At 39.5% G+C, this 20,632-nt stretch overlaps 1 protein-coding gene and 1 long non-coding RNA gene across 3 annotated transcripts in view; one reads left to right on the forward strand and one right to left on the reverse strand.

The window, feature by feature from the left end:
• The window catches only part of CAP2 (cyclase associated actin cytoskeleton regulatory protein 2), a 71,139-nt gene that overhangs the window by 33,200 nt on the left and 17,307 nt on the right, over positions 1-20,632 (forward strand). For both annotated transcript variants that reach the window (XM_032987757.2, XM_032987755.2), the window contains 3 exons: positions 12,572-12,715; positions 12,949-13,034; positions 15,735-15,840. In XM_032987757.2, coding sequence (XP_032843648.1) covers positions 12,572-12,715; positions 12,949-13,034; positions 15,735-15,840 — 336 coding nt within the window. The remainder of the gene's footprint in view (positions 1-12,571; positions 12,716-12,948; positions 13,035-15,734; positions 15,841-20,632) is intronic.
• LOC116960407 overlaps positions 1-20,632 on the reverse strand; it is a 48,961-nt gene that overhangs the window by 5,334 nt on the left and 22,995 nt on the right. The window contains exon 3 of the long non-coding RNA XR_004406371.2: positions 5,397-5,490. This is a non-coding gene — a long non-coding RNA (uncharacterized LOC116960407). The remainder of the gene's footprint in view (positions 1-5,396; positions 5,491-20,632) is intronic.

Raw genomic sequence — 20,632 nt, forward strand, 5'->3', positions numbered from 1 at the left:
ATGCCTGCGTTTGCTTAATGTCAACCCCTGCATTTGCTTTTGTTTGTTATTTTATTTATACAGTGCACTTAGAGGTTTGCTTTCAGTGTTATTAGCAGGGCACTGTAATAATCAGAAAGCCATGGTTCAGAGTTAAGAACCTTCTCTGTACCGATACATGTAAGATCACTGAAGAAACCAAAGGAGGTTTCCACCTCATGGCTATAAGCAGGATCAGTGTTTCTCTGGAAAGCTGGAAATGCCATGGAATAGAATGGCTTTTTACTAGTCCCTATATGACAAACTCTGAAGTCAGGGAAAAAGCTATTGAGAGAAAAATCAATATTGGTCCCTAGTCTCAGTATGCTACAAGCTGAGGTCCAGCTTAGGCCAATTCTGGAAGGCCCGCAAAGCATTTTGTCAAGAAAATGAAAAAAAAAAAAAACATTGTATATCAAGTTGATTTATATACTTATTTTAGTGACAGCTATTTAAATCCTCCCCTCACAACTAGAAATCTCAGGGAAGCTGCAGAGTTGTTATGAAATCTCATTTGTAGTTTCTGGAAGGCACAAAATTTTGGCCAATAGCACCGTGTCATTCCTGGGAAGAGCAATCACGTAGCCCTTCTGTGGGACCACGGTTGAACCTCCCTTCTTGGAGTGTGCAAAGAATGAAGACTTCACTTACACAGTGTCTCCACAGCCTTCAGATCAGAAGCCTTCAGAAAGACAGCTTTGTTCACTAGCTCCCTGCTCCATAGTTCATTAAACTACATATTTTCATATCAGAACCCTCTGCCACTGGTATAAACAGTTGAAATTTTGCTGTCACCTTGGTTGTTACAGAAACAAATTTAAAGTTTTTCTAATAAGTATGCTTTAATGGCAAGGGTACTGAAGTTTAAAAAAAAAACAGTACAGATATTCCAGGTGAGACTTTAGATTTATAGAGTTCCAAGCGAGAAGAGATCAGTTGTTTTTCCAGCTGCCCCTGATCTCAGAGAGTAAAAGTGGGTCATGACTCACAGAGAACAGGCAAAATTCCCAATGGTACAGGCCTCAAGCAGTCATTTATATTGGCTGTGAATACAATCGCACCCAGTGGCCCACAAAACTCTTCATGCTCATAGGTAAAATATTCCCCAGTGAACAGTTTCCGATGGCCCATAGTGTAATAATGCAGTGTTCTGTAGTGCTGGTGGTGTCCCAGCTCTGGTAGGAGTAAAAGCTATAGCTCACTGTTTGGCCTCCTGTGCTGATGTGCTAGCGGTGTGATGTATGATTTTCTCTGCTTTTCAAGTGAGAATGGCAATCATTTCCCCCCACTTTTACCCTCACAACTTTCTGACCTCAAGTCAAGGCTTTGAGATATTTTCAGCTGTAACTTTTAGAAACTTTCATTTAAAAAAAGGCAACAAAACAAACAAATAAGCAAAAAAAAGAACAGATGTAAAAAGATATTCTCCAGCAATCCAGAATGACAGTTACAGAAGCATTAAGAAAAGAAACAAATATTGAAAACCTTGCTATCAGCATCCCCAGAGCTGGCAATATATATCCATATGTCTTAGTTGCACATTATCAGGCTTGCATAGGTTTCTGCAACTTGTTGAAGGCAAAAAAGTATACTTTTATCATTTAACTATCTTTTAGCATCAAGGAAATGCCACATGATATGTGTGTACACATCATTCAGAAGTTAAAGTACCAGGAATATTACAGACTAAAGTTCCTTTCTCAGTGAGAACAAACTCAGCCCAACTTTTCTAAGTTTTTTAAAGGTTTTTTTTTTGGTTTTTTGTTTTTTTTTTTTTAACATAAAGACTGTTAGGTACACATTTTTAAAGGCATCCAAATGCATGTTGTTTTTCATTCTTTTTCTCTTTTTTGCACATATTTTTTGCACAGATACATTCAGCTATACTACTGACAGACCTGAAAATAATCAAAGGCTGCCTATTCTATGCAATTTGAATGGTATTTTCCACTGCAGAGAGTGACAGTTCCAAGCACTAGGCTTTTTATATCTCCATCTCAATGAGGCAAAAAATCCTATTGTAAAGCCATGTTGGTTAACCATTCTGAAAAAGCTGGTTATCAGCAGCTACCCCAGGAGAGGGAAAGAAGCAGGGGTCTTCCCCCTGTCCCTCTGGACCTTACTGATGTGATGTCATCTGGGCTCTGGTTGTATTTATAGCCTAGAGCCATGGAGTCAGTGTGGAATCCAAACAGGAAAGCTAATCATTAGTGTATCAGAATGCACAGAGTAGAGAAAAGCAAATGAAGATGACAGCATATCTATAAATGCAAGAGAAAAGAGAGTAATTCTGTCATTCAGCTGTCTAGACTGTTTGCTTTATAATGTAAAGCTGTGAATGAGCCAGTGAGTTGTGATTATGGCATAGTAGCTTTGCAGACATTCAGAGACAGCGGTGTGGAGACTGAGGGGATTTACTGAGTTCCTGTCATGTTGGGATGTCATACATGGTGCCTTTAAAAAAAAAAAAAAAAAAGAGGGAGGGGAAAATGCCCTGGAAAAATAAATTAGCTCAGCTCTTGCAGCTTGCAAACTAATGAATAAGGAATTCAAACAAAAAGAAAGCTCCTATATGTGTAATAATCCTTAGGCTGTTTTGTGCTCAGCAAAGAGAGAAATGTATATTGTACAAAGAGCAGTATTTTTTCCCCTCTATGAAAATGTTGAAGCCCTGGTATTTATTTAGCTCTTCAACTCCTGCTGTGGGTCACTAGCAAACATTTTCAAACAGTTAAGCTTGCTGAAGTTGCTTTTTCGGAGTTTTGCTTCTTGGTAATAATGTTGATATTTTTTCATTTGGAATCTGTTGCAGTGCACAGCCTTTGTTATCTGTATATGTGAAAATAGTAGGAGCCGAGAAGGTAATTCCAGCTGGCATACCAATCTAGCATCAACTGCAATAAATTACTTCACAGAGAGCATGTTCTGTTACTTTTTATGGTCATGTTCTATATTTGTATGTTCAGTGGAAGAGATCACATGATAAAACCACCGGTTGATATTCCTGTTTGTGTATGTCCAGCTAATGGCTGCTGGATACAGGCTCATTCAGCAAGAAGAGATTCCTCAGTTCATCCACTTACTAGAAATTATTTTCTGATGCTAAACTTCAAACATTGAAGCAAAATAAGGTCGTCTATAAATTGTTTACTATAGATGAGATAGTAAAGAGAAGATGGAAAAGGAAAATTAATTAGAATATTGCTATATTCTGTGAAAAGTTGTTTAAAAAGGTATTTTGAGACCATACGTTTACATGTTGCTTGGGCAATTCAGAAGATATATTTTAACATAAACCTTCACAAAACATCATGAAATAGTTTGGATCTGAATTTTCTATTCCCCATAGTCTAAGCCAAATACAATTCTGATTGAACATTTGTTATTTTATTGTATAATAATTTAAAAATTTATTTGTGCTTCTGAGCAAGTTTATGTGTTTAACTTTTTTTTTTTCAATTTATAATCATGAAACTAACGTACGAGATCACTGCTCAAAGTCACTGCACTGAATTCTTTGCAAATGGTAACTTATATACTGTCTTCTCTTTATGAGTTGTTTCATTTCACTTTGAGTTCAAACAATTTTAAGAGTTGCTTTGAGGGCATGAATAATCCATTGTTCCCATGCTGGGAACTAGTTAATGACATGAGTTTTTCTGTGAATCAAAATAAACGTATGCAGGATGAGCATAGTCATGGTAAGAAGTACTACAAACAGATTTAAATGAGAGATGCAGTTCGGACTAAAAATGATTACGTAATTTCTCATTAAAAAAAATGCTGAGTTCATATGACTGCCAGAGCTCATGGATTTAATTTCTCACATCGTGCAGACAAACATTCCAATTAAATACCTAGTTTAAATACCCAGATTCTACACACAGGTGGGAGGAGAGGGGTGGAGGAAAGTGAGAGGTAAAGGAGGGCTTCCTTTTTTTTTCCTAGAAAAGGGAAAAAAAACCCTGAAGCCCAAGAAACTGTATTTGAAGTTAGATATAGAGCCGTGAGAAAAAAGCCTGAGGTTTTAATTTTTTATAGTCAAGCAAAAAATCTATTGTAGGAACAGAATAGTTGTGGCAATTTCTTTGAATAAAGGACTCATTCTGAGAATTCTTATGGAGAAATCAAAGATGGAGATTTACAGTTCCCTATTCTCTGTCACTATAGGATTGCTCATTTTTTTCTCTCTTCTATTTTTCAAGTCCTTCAATAACAGGACTCCTGGGATGATTTATTCTGCATCCTAGCAGGACTTGTTTTCTAATTACCTTGACTTGCTATGTCATTCCATTTCCCACTACTTTTCCTCATACTTACTGGGATTACCCTTACTGTTTTCCAAAAATATGAAGAGTAGGATACTCCTCATTAATTTATTACTTACTTAGGCAAAAGAGTTTGAGCCAAGTTTTGCTCCCATTCTACTTAACTGGTTGACTGCTGCAAACCTGCACCTCTTGATCTATAAATAGCTTAAGGAAGAATTTGGTTCAGTCCTTTTTAGGTCCTCAGGTCCCAGACTAACAGAAGGTGCCAAGAGTGACATGGTCACAGCCTGAGAGTCCTGAGCTCCAAAGGGAACACCTTCCCCCCTCCTGTTCTCTGAAATCTTGCCAAACTGTTGACATATTTCTGTTATCAGCAAGCCTACAACTGCATGCAACATGTGGCCACAGCCACAGTGATGGACCAACTGACAGTTTTCAGTCACTAGCCTGCTGCCTTAGAGTGTTTACAGGCTCATTTTTGGATATTGTTGCAAACTTCTACTCAGTTTCAGGTCTACTTTAATCCTTGATTATTGCTTCATTGTAAACATATTGCCAGTCTCCAGATAGCCCCCTGACACTTGTTATCTCATAATTTTATCTCAAAATGCACTCAACAGCATTTAACCAGCCTTAAGCTCATTATATTTTCTAATCATAGAATCATTTAGGTTGGAAAAGACCTATAAGATCATTGAGTCCAACTGTAAACCTAACACTGCCAAGTCCACCTCTAAACCATGTCCCTAAGTGCCACATCTACATGTCTTTTAAATACCTCCGGGGTGGTGACCCAACCCCTTCCCTGGGCAGCCTGTTCCAATGCTTGATAACTCTTTTGGCAAAGAAATTTTTCCTAATATCCAATCTAAACCTCCTCTGGTGCAACTTGAGGCTATTTCCTCTTGTCCTATCCCTTGATACTTGGGAAAAGAGACCGACCCCCACCTCGCTACAACCTGCTTTCAGGTAGCTGTAGAGAGCGATAAGGTCTCCCCTCAGCCTCCTCATCTCCAAACTAAACAATCCCAATTCCCTCAGCCACTTCTCATAGGACTTGTTCTCTAGACCCTTCACCAGCTTTGTTGCCCTTCTTTGGACACGCACCTCTCTGTCTTTCTTGCAGTTAACTTCTGTAGGTATCCTCGTACCGTTTCTCCTTCCTCAGTTGTGTTTGCCGAAACTCCCAGGTCAGTAGCCCCTGCAATGAAAAGATGGTTGCATTTGAGACTCACTTCTGCCCCCGGGACAGTGCCCTCAGCCATAAGAAGGCCCAGAGACACCTAGGAATCCAGGGGATACAGAAGGGCCATGGTCAGTGCTACATCTCCCAGCCTGTACAGAAGATAAATAGAGGCAGAGAGGCACATTATTGCACACCTCTAGACTGGCTCACATCAACACCACCAGGCACAGACTCTCCAGCAGTTCATGTGCTGCGCAAGAACCAGGCTCCTGTAAGCAATGGCTCCTTGCACTTGTTTACTCCAGCACATCTATACTTGGACTAAGAACAGCATCACCCCATAAGGAAGACGTTATTGAAGATGATACTCTGTATTTTGTCTAGCTCCCCATCTGACATACCTGCTAAGCAATTCTGGGGATTCTACAGACTCTTACTAGAGTTCTGCTGTGTCCTAAAATAATGTCCTAAAATCATCAGGTTAGTTTTCAGTCCCTGTAGCAATCTTCATACTCAAACTGCGCCATGTGAGATCCCTCTGAGCTCTGTTGATGGGGCACTTCCTTTCCCATTAAGTATCGTATTCTTTATTTCTGCTAAACACAGATCCAAACCAGTATACTCCTTTCTCTGTGCTATACAATTATTTCCCAGGATTTCTGGACTGTGCATGATCTTCTAAAAGTGAAAGCACTGGGGATACAGCTGACTGAAAAGCAGTGGGTTTTTATTCATGGGCTATTTCAATTTTTTCTAATTTTACTTTGATCTACATCAGACCACTACCAGTGATTTCTGAATTCTGAAAGTTATGCAGACTCTGGGACTGCTTATTGAACCCGGCAGTCTTACACTTTGTGTCTGGGGGGATCTCAGGTGAACCACATGGATGTCCAAGGCTGGAAGCCTGCACCATCAAACATTCCTGTCCAGGGACATACCCCACAATTGTCTCTGAACAGAACACCATTTTCAGACAGAACTTTGCTGCCTGGAATGCCCTGGGCCCCACTGACATGGGCTATGATCACAGCAGCAAAGATTGAGGAGTAGTAAATCAAAAGTTTGAAACCAGTTCATTAGTGTAATTGTTCTTGTTGATTGGGTGTGGGATGTTGCCTGTGTGTGTAAAGCAGGGGGACCCTTCCTTGTTGAATATACTGCCCTTGGAGAGCTGTAGTGGACAGGAAAACAATATATAGAGCATTCAAGTCCATTTAAAAACCAGCCAGAGCCCTGGTCAAAAGTGTTGCGTGTGATTCCATACTGCTGTAAACTGATGCATGCAGGCTGTATCATGACCTGGATTTCTCCACTGGTTAGAAGCTATTTGTCTTTCATGTTCCTCTTTATTTGCCCTCCCTCTACATTTCAAAATAAAACCACAAATGACTAAACTAGTAATTTGTCATGTGGGGTTATGGTCTTCCCTGGTTTTTTCCCCACAAAGCACAAAATTGCTACAGCTAATATTGGTTGTTAGATTGAGAATTTAAGTGTTATTTAAGAGGAATAAAATCCAAATACCAATTAAATCACTTTGGAAGCACACAGATGTGTCTAAGCTTCTGTGCTGAGGAAGCTGACCAGACATTTCTGCAGATTTGTCTCTGTGTGTCATAGTCCTGCCGTTGCACAGCAGTAAGTTGAAGTGGCAAAACTGGTACTGTTGACAAACAAATCAAACGCTCGTTACACCACTATGTTGAAGATTTACAGTCTAAGAAAATGAGATGAGAATAAATTAATGCCTCCCTGTAGTTAGTTAGGAGGAGACCTTTGAACCCTGAAAATATCAGAGTACTAGAGGGATATGAATGTAGCGATCATAGAGAAAGATCTCACTGATGATCTCTACGGCAAATCAGAAAATGCTTGCAGAGAAAGCATTGGATTAAGATGCAGTAGGTTATACTGCAATTTTAAGAGAAAAACTCTGGTACCAAATATGAAACAATTTCTGCAAGGACAGATGGAGTTAGGCAGTGCTAAAAGAACAGTTTGACAGACACCAACAAAAGCTGGTAGTATTTCTCTATGGAAATAATAATGAAATTAAAAGAAAAAAAATAAACATTTGAGGAATCCAGATGCAGCACTGGGAGGCTCAAAGTTACCAACTAGCTTAGATTCACCCCTAGAAAAAAAATATATTTTCTTTATACTTAAAGAAAGAGGTTATTCCTCAGTCTAATCTGAACACTGATGCCATTCAGACAGTTGATACACGGCTATAACATAAAAGACAGGCCTTTCTCAAACCACAAATATACGAAAAAAAAGGACTAACTTAAATTCTACAGTCTTCTTCACAGATTTGCTTTTACAAAATACAAAATATGGGAAATTACTGTTAATCTAAATCTATTTTAGTTCTAGAATCATAGCCACTCGTAACAGAAATGCATCTCACTGGTGATCACTGAAACTACCAGTATCTTATTCCTATAGACACAGGACGGGATTCTGCCCATCAGCTTTAACTGTTAAGGTAGGCATGCTGTGTATGGTGTCTTTCTAGGCTCTCTTTCCAGTAAATGGCAGCAGCTCTAGACTGCATTCTTCACATCTATTCATGTCTTCTAATATATAATCTTCTAACATCTATTAATAGGTAGAAAGAATTCCTCAGGGACATCTCTTTCTTCATTTACAATAGAGAGAATCAAGTCTCAGCTGAGAGCAGATGCTCACCTTTTAAATTGTTAGAACTGAGTGTGGCGGATGCTGTCCATGACATCTTTCATCCCTTGAAAGGAGGAACTGTGGGATGGGACTGTACTAGGCTGTTTGCAGAGATAATGGCTATGTCTACATTAGTGCTTTAGTCCATAGTGGAACTATATTTTTCCTTCAAATCAGCCCAATTTACTATGCCGCAATTCACACTGTAGAACACTCTTAGGGTATACAAAATGGGTATCTTTCTGATGAAGTTAAATGGAAGATACACTTCCAGACAGCACCTAAACCATGATTTACAGCTAGTCCAAAATAGCCCCCCCCTGCAAACACATGCAGTCTTCTGAATGTCAGGTCCTCGGCACGGACTGTTTTGCTCTACAGAACTATTAGGCTGCACGACTTGCCAACACATACAAAGAAAGCTGATTCAAATCAACTCCATGTTTCAGACATGCCTGTGAAAAATACAATGTAAGTATGATGGAGATTTTGAACTGACAGAAGAAAATAACAGAACTGTAGACCATGGAGTAACAGTTGTAGTTGTGCTGTTCTCGTTGCAGCTGAATAAAAGGAAGGGGCTGCTGATCCCAAATGCTCTCAGCTTGCTTTTACTGCTCCTATGCCAAAGGTTGCCACCCCCCTCAGTTAGCAAAACTTACAAGGGTATTTGTTCCCATACCATGTTTTTTTCATAATGGGTCAAGTTGATTTAAACACTGTAATAGTAAGGTCTGGATTACATTGCCACCTATCAACATAAAAATTCTTCAGTAAACAATCTCACCCCTCAAAACCATGTAAGATTAGCTTAAAAATACATAAGATCTTTGAAAACTATATTTTTATTTGCCTGTTGTTTTTTGCGCCTTTTGTGATTCATGCTGGCAGGTTTCTGGACAACAGTGGTCTGAAAAAATACCCGTTTTCTCAAATTAAACCTAAGATTTTCAAGTAATCACTGGCTCAAGTAGCCAAAGTTTAAGCAAGCCACTCAATTTAATGTGAATTCACAGGTAAATCACAAAAATCACAAACCCAAAAGTCTGGCCTTTCTCCTGAATTAAATCTTGTGCCTCCGTCCTGTTAAACCTGTCTAGGGAATTTCTCGTGCGAGTATTACAAAAATGTGAAGGAGAAGAAAGTCTGTTTGGTGCGGTCTGTTGGAATACTGGTATGCCAGGCCATTTTATAAGATGGGGCTGAGACTGTTAAGTCTCTGAAGCCAAAGCCTAAGGCAGTTCTTGTTTCATGCTGTAACTTTTCTGGAGTGTTTTCACTAATCACTGCAATAGTCTTACTACTTTTGATTTTCAAATAAGAATTATAAGATGTGGATCAAAGCTGGATGCTTGTTTAGGTATTAATATTTAAAAAGACCATCTGGTTTTAATAATTCTTTTAAAAGGACAAAGGCATATGGGAATTACTTTTGATATTTCTAACTTGTGCCACTGTTGCATTTTTAAACATTTCAGCCAAACTGATATTATAATAGGAATCGTGTTTATACAAAGACTCTTAAATTTCTATTAAACAACTGTGCTGTGTCTTAAATGACAAGAAACTTTATCTAGCACATGCCAAAGGCATGCTGAAGATTTTTCCAACAGCTCTGATTCATCTCCTTGAATTCATTTTTTCTTAGAGGTACAGTAGAGACAATCATTTTATTAACAACCAGCTGTTTTAATATTCATTGCAATAAAGAGATTATTCTTTTAGAACCCCCAGCATGACTTGTTCTGCATTGTAGAGCCAAACAAGACTGATTACTGCCAGAATTAATGAGCCTCTCTGTACCCGTATGCCATATACACTATAATTCATCTGCTGTTTAATCACTAACTAAAAATTTAGACGTGACTGTGGGGAGACAGTGCTCAATTAAGTGATTCCTTGCAGGCCTGTATTCCTTTGTGTCCAGCCCTTACACAGAACCTTGGATCACAAGAAGCTTGCACGAACGCACACCCGCACTTGGTGCCGGTGGCCGGGAGCCGTTGCAGAACAGGCCAAGTGCACAGCGGGGGGAAGGCAGGCTGTGCTGCTCTCCCTGTACATCTCCTGTGAGACAGAGCTGAGCAAAGCCTCAAGCCCTTCGTGGCTCTTTCTGGTGTCACTACAGCGCCAAGAGAATGGTTACTTTCAGCTACTTTCCTTAGCAATATGTATTTCACCTTTAAAACTCCTGCAGGGCACTTTTTCTGTGAAATTACATAAATCCACTACATTTTCATAAACAGTTGATTCACTGGACAGGTGAGGGGCAGAAATTCTGTCTGCATCACTGACAGAAAATCCTCACAAAAGTGGTTGGGAGTTTTTCTAGGAGGAGGAGGAGGCATGGGTCTTATAGTACCATTCAGGAAAATGTTTAGCCCTAATTTTGCCGCCCTATCTGTAGATATCGAAGTGTTCTACAAAATAAACCAGCTATATTAGCATCATTTCACACATAGGAAGTTGAAGCACAGAAAGGTAACACCACTTTCCTGAAACCTGATGATAATTTGTTGGGAGAGCTGTAAAGAAAACCCCCATTTATGGACTCCCACTTCTGTGCCCTATCCACAGAAACGTGCTGCCTCCCAGTGCTGATACACCAGGCATCTGTGGAGCTGTATTTTTAGCCCTGATACTCTCTTTGGCTGGAACTAGGCCATAAAGATTCACAGTAAGCTAAGGACCTTTAGACTTTATGGGAGGAAAACTGGCGTAATATCAAAGCAGAACAAGCACTTTCTTAAATTTCAGTTTTGTTAACTACTGTCATACTTGAAAGATTTCCTTGCAAAATAAGAAAGAACCAACCAGCTGCAGCATGTTGTAAACAAGCAAAAATTAGAAAGAAGAATTCCTGAAGTCTTTATCATGTTATGGCAACAAAAGCAGATTTTAAGAACTACAAATCATGGAGGTTTCAGGGCTTTTTCAGACTTAATCACTTATGCTGGTCATTAAGCCATCAACAAAAAATCTTTTCAGCTCCCAGTAATACTGTAAATATTTGTTTTCTCCCAACCCACTTTGTTGAAGAAGACCAAGTATCCCCATGCATTTCAGATGCATAGGCCTTTCTCAAAATTACATTGCCACTAAAATATTAAAACTCCACAGCTGGATCAAAATTATTTTAAAAATGCAGAACCACTTTTTGTCATGTTTTTGGAGTGTCTTTTGACCTATGTTGATCCATAGCAGACATGCTTATTTTAAGGTGACATAAAATTCTGTAAAGCTGATGTCTTGCAGAAGGGTGAAGAGAAATACATTACAGATGACAGAGATCAAGTATCACATATGCACACATCATCTTGTGTGTGTCATGACAGCATTAGTCCTCAAGAATATGAGGATTAGTTGTCTCCAACAAACAATTCCATTAAACAAGTGGTTGTGAGAAAAGGTGAGAAAAAATACAGAGTTCTGCTGTATCCCGAGTGATTTCCAAGAGGAATGCCAGGGAAAATCAGAATGGTGGGACATAGTATGGGTTCTGTGGGCATACTTTTGCAATAAAGAATTGGACTGTTTTTATAGAAACATTTTATAGGGTTGCAAGGTACAGCAGTGGTTTTGCTTGTAAACTCATGACTCCTTGTCCCTCAATGTGCTGTTTCTGAGTGGAAGAATTTCTCACAGTAAGTTAGTGCTTTAAATTAGTTTTTTCTGAGACACTGGGTCAGTGTGATTAGCATTCACTTTGTGCAGGAAGGAGTTTGGATAGCTTCTACATTCATTCTGCTTTTCTCTTCAGTCCAGACACTATTCCTTCCGCTCAACAGTCATTCCCCTGGATACCATTAGTTTCTGATTAACACAGGAGAATTTCCCCAAACCATGGCTTGCAGGCAGTATGTTTCCCATGAAATCCTCCCACATTACTTGCAGCCAAAGGAAATTAAAACTTACCGCTAGGGAAAGCTAAAATTGATGTTTCCTTCAGTGTATTACTTTCTCAGTCTTCTTGACAGATGATAAGAGGCCACTAACCTAACAAACAGTTTGTGTTTCTTATAGAAAGAACAACTTGGTTAATAACTTGAAAAACTCAAGCCAGTGCAAAGACTCTCAAAAAGTTCCAGGGATATCACATGAAAACCACAAGCATTCTGCTATGAGCTACGGGGTCTCTGTGGGTCTTAACCTGGGCAACATGTGAAAATGCTGCCAGTGCTGAGAACAACTTTTTGCTGCAACACATTACTAATACTTAATGTCTGTAGATTTTGCCACTGCAACCAGAGGAGGGCAATTAAATTGTTACATTAATGTAGAGAATACACTCACCTTTCGTTCCAACTGTTAAATCAAAGGACAGGGAGGGCAGTGTTAAACCACAGGGTGTTTTTGGACCACCGATTGTAACAGCAGTATCATCTTTTTTTTTTTTTTTTTTTTTCTCCAGAATGAGGTGGCAATGCTTCTCAAGCCAATATCAGAGAAGATTCAGGAAATCCAGAACTTCAGAGAAAGGAACAGAGGAAGCAAAATGTTCAACCACCTCTCAGCTGTCAGTGAGAGCATACCTGCCCTTGGGTGGATAGCGGTGGTGAGTGACACACAGGATGGTTGGGAGGGCTGTAAATGTGCTTCTAGATGGTACGGCCCAGAATAGTTCCAAATCTTGCAGAACTCTGCAGTCTCATCTGCATAGTTCTTCAGTCCACTACACCCAAGAAGGTGTTTTGTAACATACCTAGTACATCAGGGAAGGTGTCTAACTAATGTTTTACTTCCTTTCTCCTTCTGTTGCTTCCTGCTACCACGGAATGATGGTCCTAGTCTCCTAAACCAGGCCCGTATGTCAAGGAGATGAACGATGCTGCTACCTTTTATACTAACAGGGTATTAAAGGACTACAAGCACAGGTATGTTGCCAAGACCCAATATCTACTAGCCAGAGAACAGAGTATTAACCATACAAATAGGGTTCACAATGCCATCACAGAAAGCATTTTGTAACCTAAAAAGCATTTGATAAAATCTGTTTGCAGTAGTATATTTTCCTTCCTCATCTTTGACCTGCAGCATGTTGCAGTGAGAATGGCAGCAGCACTAGTAGTGCTGGGTGTCACTCTGCCAGTAATAGGATTGTATTTAATGTTCTGGCATTGCAGCATCATAAGCTTATATGCAAATGCATATTTACATACCAATGTGTGGCTAGCTAGCTGCTACTTGTCCTTGTCTCATTTGTGCACTCAGACTGTTGCTGTTCTTGCTCTTCACTTGAAAATGTGCATGTAGGTGGTAGATGTATACAACTGAGCATCTAATTCCATAGCTCCCAATTTTATTTTTTTCTGTACAACTGCACTGTTCTTAAAGAGCACAAGGAATTAATGAAAAAGTTCCATGAATGAGATCTATGAGCTGACAGAGAAAAAATACAGGTCCTTCCTATGTCCTCTTAAAAAAGTTGTGTGTAAATCTCGTTGATTTCAACTTTTTGAGGCCAGGATTTGGCTCTTGATATTTACATCCCAATGAAGAACAGTATTTGCTATTGAGTTTTTTCTCTTTGTGAGGTGTCGTGGTTTGAGCCTGGTCAGCAGCCAACCACCACGCAGCCACTCTCTCTCCCTTCTCTTCAGGCAATAAGAAGGGACAGAGATCCAGACTTGGGGTTCAAGATAGGACTGGGATGGGGAAAAATCCCCCTTTATGGGCACAAGCAAAAGGCAGACTCGTTAGGGGAAGGAAAAAAAAAGAACATACATTTATTATAGACACTAACAACACATAATAGAGTATGACCCTGAGAGGCATTGCCACATCTTGAGAACACCTTCCCCCCACCCCTCCCTTCTTCCCGGGCTCAGCTCTGCTCCCGATATCTCTACCTCCTCCCCCAGCGGCGCAGGGGCAGGGAATGGGGGGTGCAGTCAGTGCTGCTGCTTCTGCCATCTTCGATGAGGGGAGTGTCCGGAACTTTTCCCCCTGCTCCAGTGTGGTCCCCCTCTCACAGGAGACAGTCCTCCACAAACTTTTTCTGACATGAGTCCCTCCCACGGGCCACAGCATTCCCCACACTGCTCCAGCGTGGGACTCCCCCACATGCTGCAATCCTCCCAGTGCTGAATTACAGCAGCGGGGCTACCTTTTCCCACAGTACCCCGGCCTCCTTCAGGCACAGCACCTTGATCATCCAGGCAAAAAACACAGGCCATAAATCAGTGTCTGCCCCACTGTAGATCTTCATGGGTGGCGGAGGGAGCCGCCCTGCCGTCTCACCACAGGATCCAGGGGGGTCTCTGCTCCGGCACACCTCCCCCCTCCTTTCTTCCTCCGTTCCTCCACTGACCTTGGTGTTCATGCAGCTGCTCCAACTCCTCCTCATCAGTCCCACTGCTCCTCACCACGTCCCTTCTTAAATACGTTATCGCAGAGGCGCAGCTGATGGGCTCAGTTTTGGTGCAGAGGTGGAGCTGACTTGGAGCTGGGGGAGCTTCGAGAAGCTTCTCACAGGGGGCCGCCCCCATAGCCCCCTCCCCTGCCACCAAAAAACCACCACTCACTCAAACCCAGGACATGTGGAAAACTTTATATATATATATATACAAATCTTTTGTATATATTTCTATTTATTGTATATGTATAAATATATACTATCTTTCTGAAGCCTTAGTTTACCTACTGGGGTAACTGAAGAATTTTATAATATAGCTTTAGACTTATTCTGGAGAAGAAAATGTCTCACATAACATTATAAACAGGGTACATTATTTAGGTAGTTAGTTCTTCTGCTAATAAGGAATTATTTTCCTGGTTTTCACTGAATCAGATCAGAGTGTCTTGCAAAGTAGTGGAAGGCTCTCTCTTGACTTCAGTAGGCTTCGGATTAAACCTGTTGACCCAGATCCTCAGCAGTATTAAACATCAAACTCCAGCAGAAATAAACAGGTGGTAGACACACAAATCCTTGTGACCATCTAGTCCATAGCCATCACTATTCAGTAATAATTCTTCATAACTAAGGACTCCATCTTACAAGCAGTTTCTGTCCCTACATATTTCTTCTTTTCACTTACTGTTCCATTGGAAGACTAAACCTTCCAAATAATGATTCCAGAGCCAACTTGTGACTTGTACTTTAAAAATTCTTGATGTATAAATATTTTAGTCTGATGACTGTAACATGATCCAGTATAACACCCTGGCTACATTTGAACTTGGAAGCTAGAATATCTTACAGAACTCATGCATGTTTAATTTACTAAAATTCAGCACCCTGTAACTGAGTCTGCGTAGCTGCTGCGCAGCTCCATATACCTTCAGTGCTTCTTCAGTTGACTTTGAGCTTGAACAGAATGATGACACACCCTTCCAGCAGGAAACACTCTCTACTAGAGGCATCCTTTGCCCTTGTTTGTCCTCTGAAAGGATCGAGAAGCTTTCCAGTGTAGTAGGCCTCAGTATTTTCAGTACTGGGCTGGCTGCCTGGATACTAACTGGTTTGTCCATGGCTTTAAGGCAGACATTGGGTTTTACCTGCATTAAGCACGAGTAGCAATGCTTTCTGGTTTTAAGAACATTCACACATATGAATACTGTCTCTGTTTTTACAGCGATGCACGCCACGTTGATTGGGTGAAGTCGTATCTGAACATATGGTCTGAGCTTCAAGCTTACATCAAAGAGCATCATACCACGGGTCTCACCTGGAGTAAAACTGTAAGTACTCTTTCCTTCTTCATAAAGAACCATAAAATGACAGTAACCTATTTGACTTTTAACGCAGATCATTAGCTCAGGAAAAATAAATATCTAGGCCAGGAACAGAAGTCATGGTCCATGGGCTTCCCAACCAAGCCAGTAAAAGTTTGAAAGACAGGTGGAGACGTGTCAGGCCATTGTGGTGCAGGTTTGGAGAAAAAGGGAAGAATTACTTGGAAGTATTATAGCCATAACCCCCAGCTGCAGAAGATAAGGACAGGCAGACACAATTCTCCAGGCCTGCTACAGTAGAAGATAGGAACAAAAACAAACCCCAAAATTTTGAAGGACATGTCAGACTAAAGGAAAATTAGGGGAACATGACAGGGAAAAGAGAAGAGTGGTGGAAAGAATCTGAACAGAGAGAGATATTTAATAATAGGAAAAAGAAACACAAGGGATACGTACCAATTTATTACTTCATAGATAGCTATTTTTATAAAACTGTTATTTTGTACATACAGAAATAACATCTAAAATACATAGAGATAGTAAATATAACTATATGCCTAACTAGTTATGCTCTCTCTCTCTATATATATATATATAATGTCTTCTGTGTGTTACATCTGAGATGCATAGAAAGATGATGGCAATGAATATTGTTCTCTAAGAGAGGTATAAACATGAAGAATTCATTTTCTGTTGGGTATAAATGTACGAGTTCATGTCCACTGTCTACACTGATGCAATGTTCTATATTATGCTAATAATGTGCTCATGTTTATCATCACGTTAGGGTTGAAACTAGGAGATCTCTAAAGGTTCCTTTCAACTCAAACCATTCTGTGATTCTGTGGTACCTGGGAAAGTTACTTTTATCTCCCCCTGTATGGAGGTAATAACCATGTAAGAGAATGTTTGTTACTTGTGCTTGGCAACTGATTATGCAGCCTTCTCTTCACACATTGTACAAGGTCTTACAGTACTCAAGTATTCAAGTTCAATCACAGGAGAGACCATGATCTGTGTGTACTTCTTAGTTTGAAGCAGTGCAAAAATGTTTAAACATGGTAAATTAGAAGACTGGAATTATCAGCTGCTTTATAGCTTTCTGTAGTAAAAATTTAAAATATTAAACATGATTGTCTTCCTTAATTTAGTATAAAATTTCACACTTGCTACATCCTACTCTATTATAATCAGTGAATGTGAGAAGAACTAATGATTTTAAAATTATTATTAGATAAGGAAAAGAAATTGTAGTACCCTGTTACCTGAACTAGCTTGAGAACCTGGGAGAAACTTAGTTTTGTTAATAGAGAGAAAGAATCATCTTCACCTTTAATGGAACTTTACGAGTATGGAAACAGTGTTATAAGATAAAGATTTGTTATAGCCATTTGATCAAACAGGAGGAACTCTCAGTCCTGTGGAGTACTGGTGGTAATCTTATTCAGAAGTGTAGCTGTTGCAGATTATATTTGACTGGTCTTAAAACCAGCATCTATCTCAGCCATCACACCTTTCTATTTCCCTCTCTTCATCTGTGCAAGAAATTGCTGAATACAAATCTAGGTGTGACTTGTTTATTCATATTAAGCATAGTTTCCTGCCAACAGCGCTCATTCCATCATGAGCGATGAGCCCATTACTGAATCTGAAGTATTGATTTCACTCACTTTGGATATCTCTCAGATCTGAAAGTTGTCTTGGAAGTGTGGCTCATTTAAATTATCATTCATGTAAAGTGTGTCAGAAAGATTAAATTACAAACACATTTTTATGGGTGTATAATTTTTTAAAGTTCTACTTCATGTGAGTGTAAGGAAATTAGAATCCAGCAAGTTAACAGGTTGTTTAAATAGCTTGTTGTTTAAATGTTGTTTAAGTATTTCTATGAAGCTTGGTAACAAATACATTCAAGAAAGCAATGAGTTACTCAAGTGATAATTTCATTTTTTTATACATTTTAAAGTGAGAATGAAACTCACAGATTCATGCTGTGTGAAGTTAAGCATAAAGGTCTGCAGAATCAGGGCCTAGACAGAAATACGATATATATAAAAGCTGCAGATATATTCCAGACACAGTTGTTATTCATTCCACACAGCAACTTCCACTTATATGCATAAAAGGAGGAAGAAAAAAGCAATATTTTGGCAAGGCATTAAGAAAATGGCACATTTGTGAAAGGGAAACATTGATGCAGAAATGCTATTTTACTATAGAGGGAGAGAGGAGAGAAAGTTTTTGGCCTATATTAGCACAGATTTAAAATTACATTATACCAATAATTTACCCTTCATATCCGCAGAGGTCAACAAAGCAGTGCTTGAAGCTTTATATAAAAAGCTATTAAGTAACATATTTGGGTATTTCTAAAGAGGCTAAAGAGTCAGGGAGAACACTGACTACTGCTTCACCCAGAGCTGTATTCTCATAGTTTGAACTGTAGCAAAACCCCAGGACTATCAGCCTAGATCAGACTATGCGTGGGTTTCCAAAAAGGAGAGGACAGGAGTTTTTAGTGGGCACTAGGCCCCTTTACCTATAGGTGCTGTATACCATGATGTGCACACCTCTGGCCACGCTCCATGGCGATGTCACCAAGCTGTGCCATTTCCAGCCACCCTGTACCCTTCTGTCAAGCTGTACAGGGCGGCTGCGGCCAACCTTGGAACAGATCACTAGGGCACACAGCAAAGTGTTCCTGGCAGTAAGCACACAGCCAGACACTTTAGAAGAAAGAGAAAGAAATGTCCCAATAAATTACAAGACAGACACTAAAATAGGTGCAAAAGGTTGAAATAATGGCTAAGCAGTCAGATCTGACAATAACAGTTACCTCTATCAGCTTTATAATAAATTTGTGATAAAAACAGATGAGATGCTTACAGATTTTTGGATCTAAGACAATCCTCTCTCCTTGCTCACTTTGGCTCTGGTTCTGCCAAGATGTGTGACAACAGATTACTCCTTGAGGGTGTCTTATTGAAACGCATGGGTCAGTGTGAGGAGAAAGCCAAGAAATCGGTGGAGTTAAGGACCTTGAGTCCTTTGTGTACCTAAGCCCATTTTGATACCCATGTGTAGTGCTGGTACAAAACTGGACCAAATGTAAATTACAGGCATTCCAAGACATGATGGATACGGTTAGGATATTTGTTGGCACTGTGCCCACAGAAGGAAACAATATATTTAAAGTATATATGTTTGTGCACAAGATCATCCCAGAGAGTAAAATGTTCCGCTCTGTATTTTCACCATTATCTGAAGTATTCATTTTCATTAATTGATTGTGCATATGTCAGAGAAAGTATGTTTGTCAGTGGAAGTCAGATGGATCTACAGTATTTCCTTAGAAGTGTAACTCTGTAGTTTGTTATTTTGACTGTAAAGTGTGAGGCTTCTTCTGCCATACATACCCTGTGGCAAGTGACAGTTCTCAATACTCACTGCATCTCAATTTAGCTATCTTGACAATGGAAAGAATAGCAATTACCAAACTAATAGAGATTTGCAAGTTTTCATTTGCTACAAGATATGACATTCTCAGCGGTCAATGAGTCTTATGCAAAAGCTGTGATTGTAATTAAATGTTTTAAATGCCTAGTGTAACATTTTAGCCATGCAGCAACTGTCATTTTTTTCTTGCAACAGCTTTCTGACTTTAACATGAAATCTACAGCTGTAACAGTAACCTATGTCTTTTTTCAGTTCTTAATGATAAACAGCAAGTGCCCTTTTTTTTCTTCCTTTTTTTTGCCTAAAGAAGAGAGTCTATTGAAGCACAGCTCTTTCTTCCCTCTACTTTTTTTTGGTAGTGCAAAGAAATGAACAGCTGTAATGTAGGCTCACAAGAATGCCTAATAAAAGTTTGTTTGCTACAGGGACTGCATGAGTAAGCTGGGGGAAGTGAAACTTCTCCTGTTTCTGCAGGTTAACTTTGCAGCAAGAAAACAACAAGTCATAATGAGAGATTGCTCTAGTTTCCTGCACATCAAATAAGTGTTAAGAAACAAATCTTACTCAAGGATAATTGTCTTGAATGTTTCTTTCAGTTGCAGGTGGATCTGCAGTTAAATTTTTATTCTTTGTATACAATAGTCCAATTTTGCCAGCAGGATTATTTACAAACAGGAAATATTTACAAACTAGCACTGAAGTTCATTACATTGTTTAGTTTCTAATACAGAATTTCGCTCAAGTGATGTATGTTTCTCCCCCTTCCCCCCCATTTACAAATCAAAACAAATTCTTAGGAGGAAGTTGCAATCTTTACAAGCAGTTGAGATTTATTTATATTCTGTTCCCACTGAAGCCAATACAGTATCTTCAAGTCTTTTTTTCCTGAAATATTATTTTTAAAAAAACATTTATAAATCATTAGATAGTACTCTAAAAACACTCTTTAAAAGTTGAAATTCTCCACAGGCTCCACACCTAGAAGAACCATCATAATTCCTACATTGGCCTGATTGAGCACAATTGTACTAGCCTCAGTACAGACTTTTGTCATTTTATTCTTGTCTAAAATAATCATTTCCAGACATTTTCTTATAAAATGGCCTTTCTTCTCTCCTATACTATCAAAACATTTTCCTGTGATACATTGTCTCTTAACATATTGAGGTGAACAAGGTGCAAAAGACAACTTCTGCAGGCAAAAGCCTCCTGTTACCCTTCCAGTATCTCTTCTGTGCTGTGTTTAGTTTGACCCACTTATCAAGCAGCCATTGTCTGAACCACTTCACTAAAGCTAAAGGTCAAAACTCTAGTGCCAAATTCCAGCCACAGCCACAACTGC

Source organism: Tyto alba, unplaced genomic scaffold, assembly GCF_018691265.1.
Source record: "Tyto alba isolate M040663 unplaced genomic scaffold, T.alba_DEE_v4.0 Super-Scaffold_48, whole genome shotgun sequence".
NCBI classification, from domain to species: Eukaryota; Metazoa; Chordata; class Aves; order Strigiformes; family Tytonidae; genus Tyto; species Tyto alba.